Consider the following 21,379-nt stretch of genomic DNA (forward strand, 5'->3'; position numbering starts at 1 on the left):
AACTTATGTAATAGGAACTTCTGGAATCAGATTACAACCGTCGCAAGTACGTGATGTGTCGCGACGAGGCCGGCGTGGGTTTGTTACACAAGGCTGTGTTCTACGACTTCATGGATATTGTGGACTATTTAGTCAAGAACTATCCACAGCTCGTCCACCAGAAAGATTCGGTATAATATTTTTACCTTTTTACTACTGGAATGTGTCAGTTATATCATCTGTGATCTCTCGCATGTGCGACCTCTACTTATCTATGTGCTTAGTGCGAGTTTTTTAACGTTGTCGACCGCGTAAAAGTTAACTCATATTTGTATGGAGTTGGAACGTTTGCCGCTAGAGGTGCTGTTTCAGCTGCATACAAATTTGAGTTAACTTTTACGCTATCGAGAACGTTAAAAAACTCGCACTAAGCACGCTGGTCCATGAAGGCGTTTGTCGTACCTCTATACCAGTGGTGGGCAAACATTTTTAATGGCGGGCCACAAAGTTTAAGAAATTCTAGAAGAGGGCCAGAATTATAGGAAAAATGCATTTTGTATTAAAGCCTTTTACTGTTACGCCTTGTTAGGCGTGTGCGACATGAGGCGTGTGATAGATAGGTGAAAAGAATGTTTTTTTTTTTTCAATAAATAAACTATTACCTGTGACAGACTGCCGTGATAATTATAATGATGGCATGTTAATTATGAGAAAATTAAAGCTCGAAACACCCGGCGGGCCGGATTAAATACTTCTGCGGGCCTGAGTTAGCCCGTGGGCCGTACTTTGCCCATCACTGCTCTATACTACACTCGAGAGGCTGGTACTTTTCTTGGTTTTTTTAAATTGTAGGTTTTCTTAAATTATAACTATACTATAAATATAAATTGTAACTATACTTGAGACCTTAGAACTTATTCTCAAGGTGGGTGGCGCATTTACGTTGTTTATGTCTATGGACTCCAGTAACCACTGAACACCAGGTGGGCTGTGAGCTCGTCCAACCATCGAAGCAATAAAAAAAAAATTGTAGGTGTTGTTATTAGGAAGGTCGTACACCACTGCACTACGTGGCGGTGTGTCGTGACGAGGCAGGAGCGGCGGCGCTCCTAGAGGGCGCGGGGGCGGCGCGGGGCGCGAGGGACGCGGCTGGTCGCACGCCCGCTGCTTACCGCGGAGCCCGCACTCTACTCACGCTGCCCACCGTGGACGACATGGCGCGGGAAACCGCAAAGAATCCACCAGGTCAGTCCGCATAAGTTTTCGATTTTTAAATATTATTCTATTTTCGTATTTTAAGGTCTCTTTTTTTGAGGTAATCTTTAAAATAATTATATGCAAAAAATAAAGATCTACAAAAATAAATAGAAGATGTAAGTTTAAAAAAAAATCCTCTAATTGATTGCTATAATTGAACTACAATAATACACTTGGCAGAAACACAATTAAGTTTTGTTTTTATTACAATACATACATGAATGCGCTCACGGCAGGTACTCCTGGTAAGTGGTTACCCGAGATATCACAACGATAATGCTTCTCCACACAGTGAGATATGAGTTCGAAATCTCATTTTATTGCACAATGGCTGTCGCTTTTTTCAAACTGGACTTAATGACCGGCATGAAAATAGCCAGGAACATGGTTCACCTGACTACCACTGCAATATTCGAAAACTTATTCAGTGTGGAACCATTGGTCATCAAGTAGCTATGAAGATTTTAAAGGCCATCTTCATCTCTAATCAAAGGATACTTAAGTAATATTAAATTACTACAAAAATAAAGGCACCTCAATATTGAAAAAAAAATCGTTTAAATTATATTTATTGAAATTTCTATTAAGTCGATGATTTTGTTGTTTTACAATAAAGCGAGATTCTGTGAAATCTACATGATAGATTCATTTATATTGATATATGATTTATAGCACGTGTGAGAGGCAGATTATGTGGAAATAATGCATTTTTGCCTTTTTGTTGGTCTATGCTATACCAACAAAAAAATATACATATATATGGATATACCAACAAACCCGTACAACGAGTTCTTCAGACGAGGCTTGTGGAGAGTACTTAACGGTAGGCAGCGGCTTTGCTCTGCCCCTGGCATTGTTGAAGTCCATGAGCGACGGTAACCTCTCACCATCAGATGGGCCGTATGCGCGTCTGCCCACACGGGAAATAATACAAATATTTTAGTTATTACACGAATCGAATAGTTTTGTATGTTGTTTTCTAAAAAGAAAACTTAACTTTAAAGTTAAATTCATGAAGAAATGTAATGTAAAATGAAAGCAAATAATGGTACTTCTATGCATCTTTTCAATGAATAAAATTCAAAAACAAATACCACGTATCATTGATCCCAAAAATATTTGAATAATTTAAATGCTGAAATGGAAAATACGTAATAATCTATCGTGATGATACGTAATGATGTACTTACATCGTTTACTTCAACATAGATAAAGGAAAATTGTAGAAAATGATATGTACTACGAGCTTTATTATTATTTATTCACGAAGTTCAAAGCCGATTCAGTTCGATACTTGCGTACTCGAAATAAAAGATTTTCATAAGTTAGGCATTTTCACAATTCAAGAATGTTCGCGCCACTAAGTATCCATTGTGCAATATTCTCTTGAAAAAAAAACATATCTTAACTCATAGGAGTTAGCGGCTTGGCTCTGCCCCTGGCATTGCTGAAGTCCATGGGCGACGGTAACCACTCACCATCAGGTGGGCCGTATGCTCGTCTGCCTACAAGGGCAATAAAAAATATAATAATTACCAAAGAGGACGATTTCATATCGGAACTTCAATGCACATGAAAGAAAACTTCGTACTGAAAACAGAGAGAGAATAAGGAATACAGTAAGAGAATTAGGATATACCCAAGTATTACTGGTGAACTAATCTCTATTAACCAGTGATATGATGATAAAATAAATGAGAATGTGGCTTCATCTCCATTAGTTCTTCGTCAATTTTAAAGACGGTCTTAATTAATTTCCTTCAATACTTTATTAACGTAGTCCTCAAAGATGATTTTTAACAAATATTTTAAATCTAAATATAATTTAATAATTTGTCGACGCCTGCTTCCATAGTTGAAAAACACCAGTCAGGGTGATTTTCAATACGAAATTTAATCTATACTTTTTTTTATTTTATTTTAAACGGTATATATTTTATTTATTGTATGTATAATTTTTTATTAACAAAAAGTCAAATCAAAATAACTTAACATAACTCAACCCACACAGTAATCTATACTTAATATTATAAAGAGGAAAGATTTGTTTGTTTGTTTGTTTGTTTCGAATAGGCTCCGAAACTACTGGACCGATTTGAAAAATTATTTTTCCATTAGAAGCCGACATTGTCCCTGATGAACATAGGCTACTTTTTTTAATTATTATTTTTTGGTTTCATGTGTGTTTTAATGTTTCCGAAGCGAAGCGAGGGCGGGTCGCTAGTCATTAAATATAGCAATCAGCGATCTTTAGTGGTAGACAGTGGTTTGGCAGAGGTACCCCTTTTTTTTTTTTTTTTTTTTTTTTTTTCCACAGGAGAAAATCGCCGGATCCCCACCCGCACGGCAGGTGGGGTATGTGGGAGTCGAACCTCACTAAAAACTCCTGCCGCTCACAGCCGGCGCCCTACCCCGGACCGGGTGGGAACCCAGTCGGAGTTATTGAGACGGCGGGACAGGGTTTACGCAGAGCACATTACATCCATCCCGCCGTCCCCCAGACGCCGGACCGGCGGCCGCCAGCAACATGACCGCCGGTTCCCTCGGTCGACGGGCCAAGAGCCCGATTGATAGCGCCGCGCTACACCTTCCCCCGGAGCGGTCGGGGGAACGCGACCTACCACGCCGCCCCACGCCTAAGCTCCTCCCCGCACAAAGCGGGTGGAGCCCGAAGCTCTTAGGGGGCCGGGTTACGGACGAGACCCCGGTCCCGACCCCCTGCTCGGCGGCGGCGGGTTTCTGCGTAGTGAGGAGAGCTTTGCCTCACTCGCCCCGCCGCCTCCTTCTGCGAGATGGTGCACTCGCAGAAGTCGAGCATAGCCTTCCAGGACTCGTCACCGCCAAGCATCGACGCCACGACGCCAGGCAGCGACAAGTCCGGTCCTATCTTTGCGACCAGGACACGGCGCTGCACCTCCCAAGCGGGGCAGACAGCGAGCGTATGCTCCGCCGTGTCCAGGTCGTGTCCACAATGGTGGCACCTCGTCGTCGGCTCAGCTCCTATCCGGTGCAGATACTTTCCGAAGCATCCGTGCCCAGTCAGCACCTGCACCAGACGGAAGGTGAGGCGTCCTCGGCCACGATTCACCCAGTCATCAAAGACTGGGTAAACCGCCTCAACGGTCCGTAGACCCCACGTGGGGTTGGCCAACCGCCTCGACCACGATTCGAGCACGGACCGCCGAGAATGGGCCTTCCGCGCCCGCAGCTCACTTTTGGAGGGACGCACCACGCCCAGAGCACGAAGCTCGCTGCGCCACCGATAGTCGGCAGCGAGCGACTCCGCCTCCAGCTCCCATGGCGGCGTCCCCGCCAACACACACGCCGCCTCGAAGGAGACGGTGCGATATCCACGGATGACCCTGATAGCAACGGTGCGCTGCGGCCGGCGCAGGAACCGAGCCATAGCGGCCCGGTTGCGTGGCTCAGCCCATACAGGCGCACCGTACAGGGCCATCGATCGCACCACCCCTGCGTAGAGGCGGCGCACAGCCTGATCCGGCCCCCCGATATTCGGGAGCAGTCGGCTCAAAGAACCGGCTGTCCTCATCAATCGGGGGACCAGCTCCGCAAAGTGAGCACGAAAAGCCCACCGGCTGTCCAACACGAGGCCGAGGTACCTCAACTGCACCCCGACCCCTATTCGGACGCCTCCAACCACGATGTGGGCGTCGACAGGTGGCGCTCTCCGTGGCCCGTGAAACCACAAGGCCTCGGATTTACTGAGCGCCACGTCGAGGCCCAGTCTCCTTATCCTCCCGACAACGAGGGCCACCCCCGCTGTGGCGAGACGGGCAGACTCTCTATAATCATCCCCCCGGGCCACGACCAACGTGTCGTCCGCGTAACAAATAACGCGGAGGCCCGGGAGGAGGGCACCCCTCAGCACCCAGTCGTACCCGATGTTCCACAAGAGGGGTCCGAGAACCGACCCCTGCGGAACACCCCGCACGACCGGAAAACGGTGAAGGGTCCCACCGTACCCGGTACATTCGACCGACCTGGCCTCCAAATAGGAGCCAACCAGCCGGCGGAGGTAGAGGGGCACTCCATGCCTCTCCAGTGCCCCCCCTATCACGGACCAGGGCAGGGTGTTAAATGCGTTGGCGATGTCAAGAGACACCGCCAGCGCCACCCCACCCCGTGAGACAGCCTCGTCCGAGAGGGCCCGCACCCGAAGTATTGCATCCACGGTCGAACGGCCCTCCCGGAAGCCGAACTGCTCCGCCGACAGGTCAGGTCCAACCCCGACCAGGTGCTGAACGATGCGGGCAGCCAGAATACGCTCCAGCAATTTTCCCGCCTCGTCCAGCAGTACGATAGGACGATACCCGGCGGCTGTATCCACCGGGCGCCCCTCCTTCCGCAACAACACAAGTCTGCCCGTCCGCCAGAGCAACGGGAACCGTCCCGACTCCAGGCAACTATTAAATAGCTCCAGGAGCCGGTCCCCTAGGGCATCGAGGGCCAAGGCCAGCACCCGGCCATGGACTCCGTCCGGGCCGGGGGCCGTGTCCTTTGCAGTCATCCTTACAACCGCCACACGGAGCTCTGCCCCAGTAATACGGGGCACCTCAGCAGGGGCTTCACCGTCGATGGCGTCCGACGGCTCACCCATAGCGGGGGGAACAAAACCCTCCCGCTCCTGCGGGAACAACGCCGAAACGATGTCCCGCAGCTGTTGAGGCTGGAGTCGCTCAGTCATAGGGGGGGCCCACGGGCGCAGCTTGCCGCGCACTAACCTGTACGGGCTCCCCCATGGATCCGCTTCGAGCGCCTCCAAGAGTCTCTCCATGTTCTGCTCCTTGGCCCGCCTGATGGCCAGCCGCAGGGCGTCCTTCGCAGCGCGATATTCGCCGTGCAGCCGGGTTTCCTCCTCCGCAAACGCGACGGGGTCGTCGCGCCGCAGGTGGCGGCGACGGCGGTGTCTAGCGCATTGGCGGCTCGCCCGAATGGAGACCGCGCGCAGTCTCGCAATTTCAGGCGACCACCAGGGAGACTGCCGCCGTCCGCAATGCCGAGAGCCGACCCGGGGCATCGAGGCATCGCATATGCGGTGCATCGCGCCGCGGAACCATTCGGCCTCGGCCTCCACGTCGAAAGGGTGTGGGCGCGTGGGCGTCCACGCCGCCACCATAGAGGCCTCCACCAGGAGCTCCTTCTTCAGGAGCTTCAATGCCCACCTAGGGAATGACCGGGATGCACTCCGCGGGGGGTTAACCCCGCGAGCGCCTGCGGCTGGTGTTGGCGTGGGAGCGGAAAGATCGAACCGGATATACCGGTGATCTGACAACGATTCCGCCCCCACCACCACGCCCCAGCCGAGGATGCGCTGTGCGACGGACGAGCTCGCGAACGTCAAGTCCACAATAGACTCTCCTGTCCACCGCACGCATGTCGCGACTGAGCCCCTGTTAACGATACAGAGATCGGCCGCGACCGCCCACTCCTCCAACAGCCTACCACGAGCGTCCGTAGATGGGGAACCCCAAGAGACAGACTTCGCATTGAAGTCCCCCGCCAGTATCACGGAACGGGGAGAGAGGTGACGAGCGATCACCTCTAGCCCGTCCAGGAACCGCTCGAACTCGACGGTAGGCCGATTCGGAGAGAAGTACACCCCGATCACGACGGTATTTTCTAATTGTACCGCGACGATCCCGGGACCCCTGGTCACCATCGCCAGGGGGGGAATCATCGCGGATCTTCTTATATGTATGGCCGCCAAGCCATCAACGTCCCCAAACCAGCAGTCGTCTGCTGGGGGAACGAAGTACGGCTCGGCGACCACAGCCACGTCAATTGACCACTCCGCCATAGTCTGGAGCAGCATGTCCTGAGCTCCGGCGGAGTGGTTCAAGTTTCCTTGGAGGAAGCGATAGGTGTGATCCATTAAGACTGGACCACATCCATCGCCCCCTCCCTTACTCCATTGTCCCCGCTATCGGGCGCGAACGCCTCAGCGGGGGCCAAAGTGCCGGCCGGTGCTCCCCCGGCCGACAGCTTCTTTTGGCGCCGCTTAGCTTGGCGGCGCCAATTTCTGATTGCGTTTTTGCCGGCTGGGGGGCATGCCTTGCCCCCGGTCCGGTGGTCAGCCCTGCGTCCGGCCGCCGCACACAATAAGCAATGCGGCGCAGCCGAGCACACGGCCGCCTTGTGTCCAGGCTGACCACAGCGGAAACACAGTCCGCTGCGGTCAACCGCACTTACGCACCTGGCGAGGCAGTGCCCAGTGCTGAAGCACTTTAGGCACCGCCAGGCGCGTGGTTCTAGCAGGCGCACGTGGGCTGCTATCCAGCCCACGCGCAACCTACCCGGATCCCCCAAAGGTCTCCCGGGCGGAGGAGCAGCCAGGGCGACGGCCGCCTCCACCGGGCAACGTACCCACACGGAGCTGGCCCCGCTATAACCGGGACGCAGCTCGCCTACGGTTATATTCTGCAGGGCACAGTTGCCTTGGGAAGCGACGGCCGCCACCACCTCATCCCTGGTGGTGCATTCGTCCAGGCCGGTCACTTTCAATTCGGCCATCTTGACCGGCCTATGCACCCGCACCTCCTCTTCAGGCAGGACCGCGCGGAGCCTTGCGGCCAGACGCTCTGCGATGCCGGGACTATCGGCACCGGAACACTCTAGCAGTTTGGCCCCATTGGCTGTCTGCCTAGAGCGGAGACCCTCCCCCGCCCCGATCTCATTCAGATCGACTGCCGCGCGCGCCCGAGCAATGACATCTCCGTATGTCATGCCCTTGGCTTTGGCAGCCGGCAGCAGCGTTAGGACCACTGCCGCCGACCGCGGCGCGCGCGGTGGCTTCTTTGTTTTCTTGTTTTTCTTTTTGGCGGCTACAGGCGCTCGACCCTGTTGGGGAGCAGCCTGAGCCGCCGTGGCCGCCGGCGCTTCACCCACTTGTGGAGCTGCCAGTGGGACCTTCTTGGCACCCCGCCGGGCCACCACGTTCCACCCCTCGTCCATGTTGGATGGGGGCGGAGGCAGCGGACGGGGCTGGGGTGCTTGCGATGGGCGTTTCGCGTTGGCGCCGCCCCCCCGCTTTGTTCTATCCCGTCCCGGGCCCAACCTAGTGGCTGGAGTCCGTACGGGGGCGGGGTGGGCGGCTGGAGCACCCAACACTGCTGCATGTGCCGGTCGCCGTGCGTCAGCCGGGGCAATGAGTTGCGCCTCGAGGGCCGCCAGCCTGCCGTCCAGCCTTTCCAATACAACCTGGACGGTGCGAGTGATGACCTCGTCCAGGCTGAAGTTTCCAGCCAGCTCCCGTGGCCCCACGAGTGCCTGCTGCCTCTTGGTAGCGGTCATCTCCCTAGTGCGCGGCGATGGGAGACGTGGACGCTGCTCTGCCGCGCGCGGTGGTGGCAGCACAGGCCAACTGTCGCCAGTCAGCGCTGGGGAACGGCGGCTCCGAGGGGCCCCAGTGATACACGACGTCGCAATCGGTACAGGAGCCGGAGGAGTCCGCAACCCAGTGGCCCGGGGTACCGCAGGTGACGCCGTCGCTGTCGCTGTCCTCTTCGAAGCAGCAGCCTCATCATCAGGCTGCTGTTGGGCTTGAAGTAGTACTCGAAGCCTCGAATTTTCCGCCATCAGCTGTACCACCTGGTCATTGGCGGAAGCAACCGAAGGCAGAACCTTCGAGACCTGCGAGACCACCTCTCGCAGTTTACGGCCAGCGGCTTTGGTCTTAGTGCCGTTGGCCGCATATGATTTGACGGTCCTCATGGCCCTGTCTATGACCAAGGCAGGGTCCTGAAGGCCGCCTTCTTCCTCCTCTGTCGTTCGCCCGTCCAGTGAGGCGACAGACATCGACGCCGATGACTGCGCCGGTGACGGTGCGCCCCTCCTCCGGGCGGGTCTTCCTTTCGGGGGTGGCATCTCCTCCGCAGCAGAGGCCGCATCGGAGACTACCAGTACCTTCTCCGGCGGGGCATCTGCGCCAGAGGATGACGTTGGCTCCCCTCCCCCCTCGCGTGAGGAAACTCGCTGGGTCTTCCTTTTCCGCCTTATCTTTTTGGCGGTTGTCTCTTTCGAGCCAGCCGCCTCGCTGTCACTGACGAGCCCAGAGTGCGTCAAGTCAGCGCTGGCGTGTCTCTGTTCGACGGGTTTTCCGCTGCCCGTCATACAGCCCCCTTCGTCATGGCAAGCTTTGCCCCCCCCAGAATACGCGGGGCTGCATGCTTCCACCAAGGTGGAAGCACGGAGGGATTCTCCACCTAAGGTGGTACCCTCCTGGGGTAAATTTTTTACAAACTTTGCCATCATTAATTTTTTCCTTTGATATTTAACCAGGGGTCGGTCCCCTGGGACGGCCCTCACGACTGGACTCCCTCCAGCCACTCATCCCATCACCGGGCACGTCACAGGCTTAGGATTAGGGCATTTTTTATAGAGGTTCGCATCCTCGCGGCCCCTGCTAGGCAGCGACCCCCGTCCCCTACTCGGTAGGGATTACGGTATGCTTCTTCGAAGCCACGCCGGTAAACCGGTACCCCCCTCTGGAGGGCCTTCCCCTTTAGCTGCCAAGAGGCAGCCGGGGACATGGCAACCAGCGACCGGAAGGGAGTGCCCTCCGGTTCACTTCTCATCCACGTGGGGTCTACCATTACTGACAGACCCACACGTCTGACCACGGCGTGACCACGCCGGCGTGCCGGTACCCTCCTCTGGAGGGCCTTCCCCTTTAACAACCAAAGGGCTGCCGGGGACATGGCCTAGCATCCAAGAGGTCTCCAGAAGGGAGCCCTCTCCCGCTTCACGCACCCTTTGTCCAGCAAAGGTGGGAAAAGGGAACGCTGTGTGCAGTCTTCTTTGTTCACGGCACCCCTGTGCAGACAACGCTGCTCCACGGTATCGGGGTGCACGCTTAAGCCCCACCGCCGCGACAAGGCGAGACCACGTTCGGTGGGGAGAGGTACCCCTGGCATTGTTAAGGTCCATAAGCGCCGACTTACCAGATGGGCCATATGCCTGTCAGCCTCAAATAAAAAAAGGTTATTCTGTATAGGACGCTTTGTAAGGTATAGTATATTTATAAGGGTAAGGGTATATTTGTAAGGGTATGCAAACGTCGAATAACGGCGGCAAAAAAAACGAATATTTGATATTTTAAATACATCCATCAAGCGGGTTTTACACCTTTGTAAGATTCTGCTAGACGAATATGTAACTACTGTACAGCTACTACGTACGTATTTTACAGGTGTATAGTCCCTAAATAATAATTATATAACTTCACCTATCTGGCCAGTCAGTCATCAGTCATGACTGACGTGACCACGAAAATTGTAAGGTATTCGAAATGTCGGAAATAATATAATAACCATAATAAACGCGAGATTAAATCTTAAAAATATGTTAATAAAATACAAATTAATTTAAATCATTGTCTGTAAATCTGATCATGATAACATTCTTATTTTTATGGAATACAAAAATTTTTCATTCAAGTATTCAGTCAAACATTCTGAAGCATGTTAAAATACTTCATTAAATCTTAAAAATATGTTAACTAAAATACAAATTAATTTAAATCATTGTCTGTAAATCTGATTAAGATAAAGTTCTTATTTTTATGGAATACAAAAATTTTTCATTAAAGTATTCAGTCAAACATTCTGAAGCATGTTAAAATACTCCGAGAAATACTTCATTCTAATATATCACAAATTAAATAATGCAAAACTTATACATATTACTAGTTTCATAAACGCCCTCAAAATATAGTTAACGAGATTTGAAACTATAATGACACAATATCGATTCGTTAAAGTATACAAAAAGCTATCGATTTTTCTAGAAGTTACAACCATGACAGTTCACCATTGGTTGACGTGTTTGTGTAATAATCAACGTGTCATACAATAGTTGTACAATTGTGATCCGTGTTGACCGAATGATATCACTTAATGCAGCAATTATATTTTATAGTCTAATGGGTAGCCTCTAAAAAGCTTTTATTTTTAAAGTCGTATGTAACTAGAATGATACAAGTAAAAAGTTCTATCATGTCAAGTATTTTATTATATACCTTTCTTAATTTTGTTTTCTTGCATTACTTACTTCAATATTTCGTAATTATTATCTCTACGAAATAATTTACGTAGTAGTTCGATATTATTAATTACACCTATAAAAAATCTTGAAGTGGATGGCTAGCTATTAATTACACAAACTAATGCCAATACATATATACTTGCTGGCTTAATAGGGTACCTTCCGTTATAAGAATAATAAAACACAAACTCTTTTCCTAAAATCGATTTTCGAATTCATTCAATTTTCCTGGCTTAAACTTCAGAATCTGAACATACAGCTTTATTTACGCTGAGTTTTTAACTGCTTCACTTTTTAAATGCCGGCACTTAAATAAGACTAGCACGTAAGACAATCCAGTATTTTGAGTTAAGTGTTTAATATAAAATTGAACCTTGAAAGACAAATATTCAAATAATGTATAGTTTATTCTAAAATGCAATATAACTGGTGCTTTCTTAATTTTACGAAAATTTTCCGCCGCAGCAAATGACCGAGTACCTTTAATTGAAGGTACTTTTACTGTATCAGGGTGTACTTAACACAACTTTTTCATGAATTTATTCGTTCTAACGCGGAAAATGGGTCGTCACCCCGTAATTAATATCGTAACAACAATCCTTTTATTTAATACAAAAATAAACCATTCGGAAATATTGATATAGATAGAATGGATTTTAGTTTAATGTTAAATTTATTAAATATTAAAAATGATGTTAAGTTAAGATTCCTCTCTAAATAGATTTAGCTTCGACCATACATTATACTTGAACTTTCTCCTGCCGTAGCTGTTAACTGACTTACCCCGCAATTGTCCACTCTGATTAAAAGACCTTGAATTTCATTAGCGTGATGATAAAGGCTTGGCTTTCATTCGACTTCGGTATTGCGTGGTCATGAATATTTATTTCATGGAAGCCTTTCTATTTCTGACGCCCCGCCCTGCCATAACGAACGGTTTATTCTTAACTCGCCGGCGATGACGCTACAGCTTTATAGCCTTCGAGAAAAAAATGCGTAAAATTTTACGACCCGAGCTTTTCTTTAAATAATCAATCTTAGGTAATTAAATAATTAATATCAGCTTAATCGAATTACATAAGTGTCAGACTTTGTAGATCATTGACCAATTCATTTGGGTTGGTTTTTACGGATGTTCCGTTATAACTGCTAAACCATGCATCCGATTGACTTGAAACTTGGTGTCCATATAGAAAATACATGTACTTAATGGATAGGCTAATATTTATATGAGTGTTGGACTCCCTACATCAGTTGCGGGGGCGTTAATGATGAGAATCTTTGTGGAGGAGAAAAACAATAATGTTAATTTTAAATGCCCAGCGAAGCGGACGGGCACAGCTAGTCATTTAATAAACATAAAATTATTGACACGTGAGCTTTATCGAATTGAAGTTATATCTTAGCCTAATTTAACTGTTCATAAGATAACCACTTCGCTGTGAATATCGCTAATTGTCTGAAAAGCATCGCTTCTTTGGAGCTACTGGCGGGCTCTCGTAAGATAGCACTAAATCAGAAACCTTTCTGGAGCAATAATAACAACCGTACTAAGGCTCATCACAACCGTATTGGAAATGAATAGAAGACAAATATAAGCATTCATTTTAATTAATAAAGATAAATTGATACATTTTTGTACATATCGTCTTTTCGCATTAAAAGTGTAGTGTATTAAGTAAAATTCCCAAAAATATTCGAAATTGAGTTAATATGCGGAATCATTTGGTATCACCACTATTCTTCTCTTAAATACTGTCAAAACAGCGTAGTTTTGTTTTAGATTTTTTTTAGTTTACCTATATTTTGACTACTATTAACAAATTTAATACATAATTTTATCTTACTTTAAAAGACATATAATGTAACTGGTAAAAACAAAAAAATAAATGTTGTAAGGATGATTAATATTAAAAATAGCATATTTTAAACCTTTAAAACACTCTCCTGTAAAATTTAGTAAGTTTTGAGATTATACAGTTTTAATGCGAGAAGACGATATGTACGTGTAGAAGAAGCTAGACTAGGTCACTAGGTCTGTAATGAAAATTGTCATTTTACAATTTTCATCAACGACTAAAAAACAGATGGCATAAAATCCTTATCTTCACAGTAACACTTGGAAATTCGGTAATGATACTTATCGCATGGATCGGATTTGTTTTCGGCCTGTTCCATTGGTTATTATTATGCTAATCTCGTTTCAAACTTACCAGTCAACACGCAAACTTGTTGATTTACCCTTTTAGTTCACTGTCTTTATTAAAGATTCCTTATTTTGCGTCTTGAACCCGATAATCGAACATTTCATTTATATTTTAATTGATTTTTTATGTATTGTATTTTTGCATGTGCACTTAAGTTTTATGCATTTTAAAACTTTACGTTCACAAACCAACTTACTTACATAAGAATCTTAATTTGAAAAGCATTTCTTCGTGTCAGAAATAAAATATTATTCTTATGCCAAGAGTGCGTTAAGTTGAAAAATTAAAGTCATAATACCAGACTAAATTATGTACATATATACACCTATGTGTAGACAGATTTTGATTTCATGTATTTGTGAATAAATTTTCTTTTAGACAATTTAGATTTTTTATAAAAAATAATTTGTAATTCTACTTAGAACCATTCATGTAAAATGAATGCGAGCTTACTGCTAACTTCAGGAATTAGAGGTAATTAAGTTAATTAATTTAAAATTAATTTGATTTCTGTTGCATCATCCATTTTATATTTAGAATAAAACAACATTATGGAGGTAATTATTTGTGTCAAAATATTATGTCATATACATTCCACGAGCTTCATCATCTTAGCGATTCCATGATGTTTCTCAAACTTTCTAAGCAGATCTTTATCAAACGAAATATGAGATTTTGAATCTGGAACTTAATTATTTAACGGTCAACAGCTTTCTGGTAGTGGTACTGATAACAAGATTAGCACTTACGTGTTTGATTATATATTCATTGATTGTATATGTTTCTGCAACATCTCTACAGCATGATTCGATATTGGTAGATATCACCATCTATGGGGTGAAATATAGATTAATTCTCTTAACGATAACAATTCTCTAGGTCTCTACCTAAACCGATCTTAGTATATAGATAACATTGAAGGACACGTTATTATAGGTCGAGGATAACCACGAGCAGGTGTACAATATCGATCGACCGCAAAGTAATTAAATATTAAAACATGTCAATACTTAAAGCGTATAGAATGACAAAATTTGAATACACATGTAACTATACATAGTTAACCTTAGCGATGCTCGTTATCTTTAACTTATTTTTAAATTTTATAAGCAATTGTCAAATCGAACGGCAAGGTCTTCGATCATGGTCGAGTGCAAAATTAACATCTCCATTAATCACTATCCAAGCTAAGATTCTTTCCTTTTTTATCGTAGATACCCAAACACTTCCTAGATGGCCAGACTGACAGTCAAGAAGATATAAACGGCCACAAGATAATGTAGGAACATATTTACTCCAACGGCGATTCTAAGCCGAAACAATATGTCTTGTTTGTCACAAGCTATTTTTGAAATCTAGGAAGAAAAGCTGAATAAATAAAAAAAATATGTATAATAATTTAATTATTTTCAGTAGGCAGCAACGTTTCCGGCACATGGTTGTCGTAAATGTAACACCAAATGAAAATGTGAAACTTAATTAAGCCAAACGAAAACTCCGTGTATCTGGAATCGAGGGCATTCGATATTCAATTACCAATCTACTGACAGCCCTTCACCACCCAAATCGATTGATGGAAATCAATGGGGTTGATCGGTAACACGCCAGAACTAAAACTGAACACAATGATATTACCTTCTTTCAAAGTCCCTAATGAGTTTTTTAACTATAATTTATTTTTTACTTTTTAATCAAGTCTTTATAAAGGTAACTACTACGTAAGACTTTTCACATACATAAAGGGCATTAACTTATAGGGGCACAATCTTATGTATTCAAAGAACTGATTAGAAAAAAAATAAATGGAAAATAACACTTTGTTTTCTAACTCTGTTACTGTGTGTAAAATATGGTTACATTTCCCGTATCTGTTAAGTACTGTTAAGAACCCGCATAGAAATTATCCGTAAAAACAGCAGTTCTAAAAGGCATGTAAATTTAGATACATGGATGATATGTTCATGTCTGCGCGATGTTAAAAATCGCCGACAAATAATTAACACAATTTAAATTTTTATTGTATTCACGGTCCAAGCAGTATTGCGTCGCAAGAGACCGCACTTGATCCCAGATTTGAAACGGCTGACGATACATACATACTATTATGTAGGTACATTTAATTTATTTAAAGTAACGTAAACTTTAGTCGTATTTCCGATGGTTGCTCAAGATGTCTGCTCCGCGAATCTGGTGGCAGTGTTGACCGCGGGAACCCACCTACTCTGCCCGGGTTATGACCCCGGGTGGAGATAGGACGTTGGGTGAGAGTGCAAAGGGAGTCGTTTTGGGGTAGGGCCCTAAATCATCCATAAGCACTAGACTCTGCAGATCGTCAAGTCCCACATACCCTGCGAGCTCCCTGGGCAAGGACATCTCGTACGACGTTGGGCCCCTGCCCAATAAAAAAGGGTTGACACTTTGCTAGCATTGCTTATACAACTATATCTGTAACAATCACATGTGTCAATTTAATATACTGAAAACTATAATGAAAACGATGCTATGTCTAACATTTAATTACTTAAATTGGGGTGAATGACGGTTATAGCTTGTTATTATATATTATTTCGATTTAAACACACATTTACGCGTCTAGTCTAGTATTACGTTTATGATATGTAGGTTTGAGTTTTTGATATCATTCTAAAAGAGAAAATCAATCATAAATTTTCTTTTGTTGCAAATCGTGAAAGAGTTTATTAAGTACGGATATAAAATTATGACCCGATATTATATTAATATACTGCACAGCAATAATACAGACCTAATTAATCAGATAATAGGAGTAATTCCTTCTAGTTTCAAGGTATGGACGGTCGATACAAATAATCCTATTGAAATTTCGACCTCATGTCTCAAGACTTTATTCATTTTTTTATTCAACTTAGTGGTTATTGGATTTCCGAAGAACTCCAACCACATTGGTTGATTGACACGATTGTGTGATTTCGGGGACTTTGGGGCGACATTCTTTGCCCGTGCATGACCTACCTAACTAGGCATTGGTTTAACTTTGTTAATTTTACCCGAATTGTTCTGATCTATGCTGTCCAATTGATAAGAAAGCACGTGACGATAGCAGTGTCGCTAAGATGTGAAGCTTTAAGATTCTACCTAGACTCATCTTAAGTGTTTGATGTTTTGCTGCGACATTTACTGGACAGATATAGCTTAGTAAGAGGGATCTTCGGTCTCTATGTTCTGTCTAAATACCGAATTTTGTTGCAAGTTGCAAAAAATATATAAATATAAATATAAAAAAATAAATATCATAAATGATAATAATACAATTACAAAAAATGCTTTCTGAAAAATTAAAATGAAATTATAGTTGTTATATTATGTTAATGGGCACTAGAAATACATAACTGGAAACCATAATCATTAGTAACATAAAAGACGGAAATTAACTATTCAACGATACGTAACTGGCCCTTACAAAACAGTTAATGGATTCAACCCAGGATAATTGTCTTGAACTTTCTCATCGATCCTTATAAGCGGTATTAACATTAAAATATTATAAATCGTGTACTACTACTGCTAAAAACATACTTAGCTCCCACTGTAAATTATTTCAATCAACGACCAAGGATAATCTTGAATAATAAACCATATACATTGAATAATAAACCATTTACTGGTGGTAGGACCTCTTGTGAGTCCGCACGGGTTGGTACCACCGCCCTGCCTATTTCTGCCGTGAAGCAGCAATGCGTTTCTGTTTGAAGGGTGGGGCAGCCGTTGTAACTATACTGAGACCTTAGAACTTATATCTCAAGGTGGGTGGCGCGTTTACGTTGTAGATGTCTATGGGCTCCAGTTACCACTTAACATCAAGTGGGCTTTGAGCTCGTCCACCCATCTAAGCAATAAAAAACAAAAAATATATATAGGTACATTAAAACACACAACTGGCATTAGCGTATTCTAAAGCAGCACGGGTAAGTACCTCCATCCTGCCTATTTCTATTGCGAAGAAGTCACTCGTTTCAGTTACTTTCAAGGGTAGAATATCCGTTCTACAATACGATTAATACTTTTGTTCAATGGGCTTCAGTAACTACTTAACAGATGAGCCATGAGCTTATCTACCCACAATCGTGCATTAAATAAAAAGGAACGATAGAGAACAAAAAAATGCAACATTGCAATGAAACAAGCAATGAAAACAGTTTATTACGAAACTAACTAAAATCTTTGCTTTAATTTTCGTATGTCGCCTTTGGGTTTGTTATTAAAAATCGCTCCTTAATTGTCCAGGATTGGTGATAAAACGCCATAACATTCGAATATGGTGTCACGACTGCGACATGGCGCGGCTACAACGCGTGGTCTGGGAGGGTCATGGCACAAGACTACTCAGTGAGGTCTCCAGTCAACCAATCGTCAAACGTTTTTTGGAGGCAGTCCCATATATCATGGTCTGATTTTAGTTATGGTCACGATAACTGACTTTGCACTCAAACATAATAAATTTAAAAAAAAATATTATGATATGCATTAACAATTTGATTACGGCTTAAGTTTGCACAGTTTATTATTGTTTAGGAAATTCATTTCAGAACACAATACGTGATGTTCACAACGCTGTTGTTAAAAACGATTTAGAAGGGCTAATGAAGCACTCGGGTGACCCAGTACCGCCACAAATCCTTTCCAGTCGCGATGGTAACAATATGACCGTGATGCACAAGGTAAAATAAAGCTACATCATGTTGAAAGTAATACGTTGTTGAAAGTAAAGTGTTACTAATTTAATTACGTCTTTAATTATTACGCATCTACACCATTAGGCTGCAGGCTTGGGCCACAGCAGCATATTAAAATACATAGCGGAAAGGTATCCTCAAGGGATTAACGATGTAGACAGCGATGGTCGAACTCCGTTGCATTATGCTGCGGCCATGAGAGATGAGCAGCACACATACAACACTCTTGTTGGACTGGGTGCAGATGAAGGAGCTTTGGATAATGTAAGACTTTTCTATGAATTTATAGGATTTCAAGTTATTTCTTTTATCTACATATTTCAGCTGCTAGTAGTTCATCGTACTAGTTCGTATCTAGCTGAGAACATGACAAATCACATCGTTATATAGCCTCATTCTCGTAAAATAGGTTTGTTTCCCAAAGTCGATGGTATATTGAATATCTGATTTCACTACGAATTCTGTAAATGAAAGGTTAGTAGAAACTAAAAATAACACATTACATTTACAAAAAATATAATTATATTGGAATGAATTTCAGAAAAATAAAACTCCCGGATATTACATTAATAGACCACAAGAAATAGACAAAAATATACTTAAAACTTTGCCCGATGCCCCAAGAACTGCATCCAGTGCTTATCCGTCATCTTGGGATTGGAAATTGCTTAACAATGACGTCATAGCAGAACTAAATAAAAAGTCAAGGAGGAGAAATTTAAAAGCTTCAACTGAAAACTTATCATCTAAAAACAATTCTAATACTCTATCTGAAACTACAGAAACTCGCGCTGGTATCATGAAAACAAGTAGCACGCATGAATTAATTAAAGATTTACCTGAACTTGATGAGGGTAACAAATTAATCGTTAACGAGACCGATAGCCAGCCAGAGAAGTTAGAAAACAATAATGTGAGCATGTCCTGCGTAATATCTTCTCACAACATGTTGTTAAATTTGATTTGCATTGCTTTTTGGAAACATTTGCATGAATTTAATTTTCTTATTTTAGGAAACAGAAGATCAACAGAACATTGAAGAAAACAATGAACAAAATACTGAGGAAACTCAAGCTGTAACTGACAACGTTGACGATGACCAAACAACAGAGCATCAAGAGAAAGAGAATGATTCGATAGAAAATACTGCAGATCTGAATGAAGAAGAGGTGCTCCAAGCGAAACAAGACATTCATACAATAACAGAAAAAGTTGTTGAAAACATAGAAGAAAACGTTGAACGGACTACAGACGGTGATGCAGAGGATCAGCACAAAGAAGATAATGATGATGCAAATGAACTTAATAAAGATGAAAAAGATGATAGCACTGAACATCCTATAAAGAATATCAATTCTGAAAACAGCACAGAAAATATTAAAGCAGAAGAAGAAATAGATAGTGGCTTATTAAATGAAACTGACAATGCGGATAGTCAAAATGTTTCCTCGACGCCCAGGTCTGCTTCTAAATCAGCCCGTATAAGAAGTGGAAAATTTCAAAATCACGAGAATGAAGACCAGAATGCGACTGAAAATTATATTCCTACTAAATATAATGAAAGTGACTTTGAAGCAGAAACTTTGACACGGGACTCTGATGACCAAAATGGAACAGGTGAGGAAACATCACAGGACACACAAATTCACTTACTATGTGGTTCAGTTGACTCTACCAATGACGACGAGATACACAATAGTAATATTGAAAACTGCGACAGTTCAAATCACAGTGTAGAAAACGGAAGTACTGATGAAAATGAAAAGGTTGATGCCCACGATATAGAAGTTGATAAAAATATCCAAAGTGAGGTTGATCAAAATATCCACATTGCAGATGATGGTAACTTTAAAAATAATTCTGATCATAATGAAGACGATGACGATGTTCAAGTTCAAGGAATTAATCAATCAGATCATAGTGATTCTTATTTAAAACATACTACCGACTTGCTTAAATCGGGAAGTGCTAAAAGAGATAGGACCGAAATCTCTTCAGGCACCATACACGAAACAATAAAAACATAAGCATTTATTTTTAACCATTTAACGGGGGTCCCTGACAAGTTCAATATTCTAGTTATTTTGCTAATTAAGGAAACGAGATCAACGGCCGAAATTCTCAGGAAAGTCTCGTTGAAGGAATTATCAACGGTTTTCCTGAGCAAGACTCGCAAGATGCAAGTGTCACACAGGGAGAAGAATCAGTCCATGGAAACGTACTAACAGGTGTAAGTATTAAGTGAAATACATCATACCAAGAACGAATATTCGAGCGACTTTAAAGGTAAAATCTCAGTTAATACATTGATGTGGCGTTCACTAATCTAGAATCATAGAGGTTTCACTGTGTACTTTTCACAGGCACCCACAAAATACCACTGTCATACAATACTAATTATTTGCGTGCTTCTTAGTTTGCATTCCTTTTAGTCCGCGGTAGACTGACACACTATACTGCGTTTTTAATTGTTGAAAATTACTAGGTATATTAAACTATTATTCTAAACTCAACAGGATAATGAGATAGACCCTGAGGTAACAGATTTAATAAATAGTGCCAATATGGAAATGTTGGCAACACTCGTATTAAACGGAGAAGGCTCGAGACTCATTGGAAGACGATCCGGAAACACTGAGCTCCAAGCATTTCTTGCGAATGTGCCTACATATATGGTATCTTGGCATAAATTACAAAATTCATTTCATTTCCAGCATTTGTGTATACATATTAATTTTGATTTTAATTTTCAGCAAAAAATAAACAAGGTCCACCTTGCAGCGAAAGAAGGAAATTTAAAAGATCTACAGGCCGCCTTAGACAGGCGAAAGTTTGCAATTGCTCGAGATCCAATATCACCGAACGGTTCAACTCCATTACATGTTGCAACAGTATTTGGAAAAACAAATATCATGAAATACTTAGGAGGAAGGTATTTAAATTTTCAAGGCTTACTGATTCCAAGAATTGAACCGTAATTTCGATGAAAATTTTCGATTTTCAAGGTTCCCAGAAACATTATCTGCCGTGGATTTTGAAGGCAGAACAGCACTGCACTATGCTGCCGTTTTACCAGACAATGGCCATTACTACAACTTACTCCAACAGCTTGGTGCAAACTCCAAAGATTTGGATGATGTAAGACAATTACTATGTCCCCAA

At 43.7% G+C, this 21,379-nt stretch overlaps 1 protein-coding gene across 1 annotated transcript in view; it reads left to right on the forward strand.

The window, feature by feature from the left end:
- Window positions 1-1,046: 1,046 nt before the first annotated feature.
- The window catches only part of LOC101742174 (uncharacterized), a 31,590-nt gene continuing 11,257 nt past the window's right edge, over window positions 1,047-21,379 (forward strand). The window contains exons 1-10 of the mRNA XM_062669579.1: window positions 1,047-1,224; window positions 17,769-17,929; window positions 18,071-18,202; window positions 18,302-18,481; window positions 18,759-19,130; window positions 19,231-20,239; window positions 20,314-20,447; window positions 20,734-20,892; window positions 20,971-21,149; window positions 21,223-21,355. Coding sequence (XP_062525563.1) covers window positions 1,194-1,224; window positions 17,769-17,929; window positions 18,071-18,202; window positions 18,302-18,481; window positions 18,759-19,130; window positions 19,231-20,239; window positions 20,314-20,447; window positions 20,734-20,892; window positions 20,971-21,149; window positions 21,223-21,355 — 2,490 coding nt within the window. The 5' untranslated portion in view covers window positions 1,047-1,193. The remainder of the gene's footprint in view (window positions 1,225-17,768; window positions 17,930-18,070; window positions 18,203-18,301; window positions 18,482-18,758; window positions 19,131-19,230; window positions 20,240-20,313; window positions 20,448-20,733; window positions 20,893-20,970; window positions 21,150-21,222; window positions 21,356-21,379) is intronic.

This window comes from Bombyx mori, chromosome 8 (genome assembly GCF_030269925.1).
Source record: "Bombyx mori chromosome 8, ASM3026992v2".
Classification (NCBI taxonomy): Eukaryota; Metazoa; Arthropoda; class Insecta; order Lepidoptera; family Bombycidae; genus Bombyx; species Bombyx mori.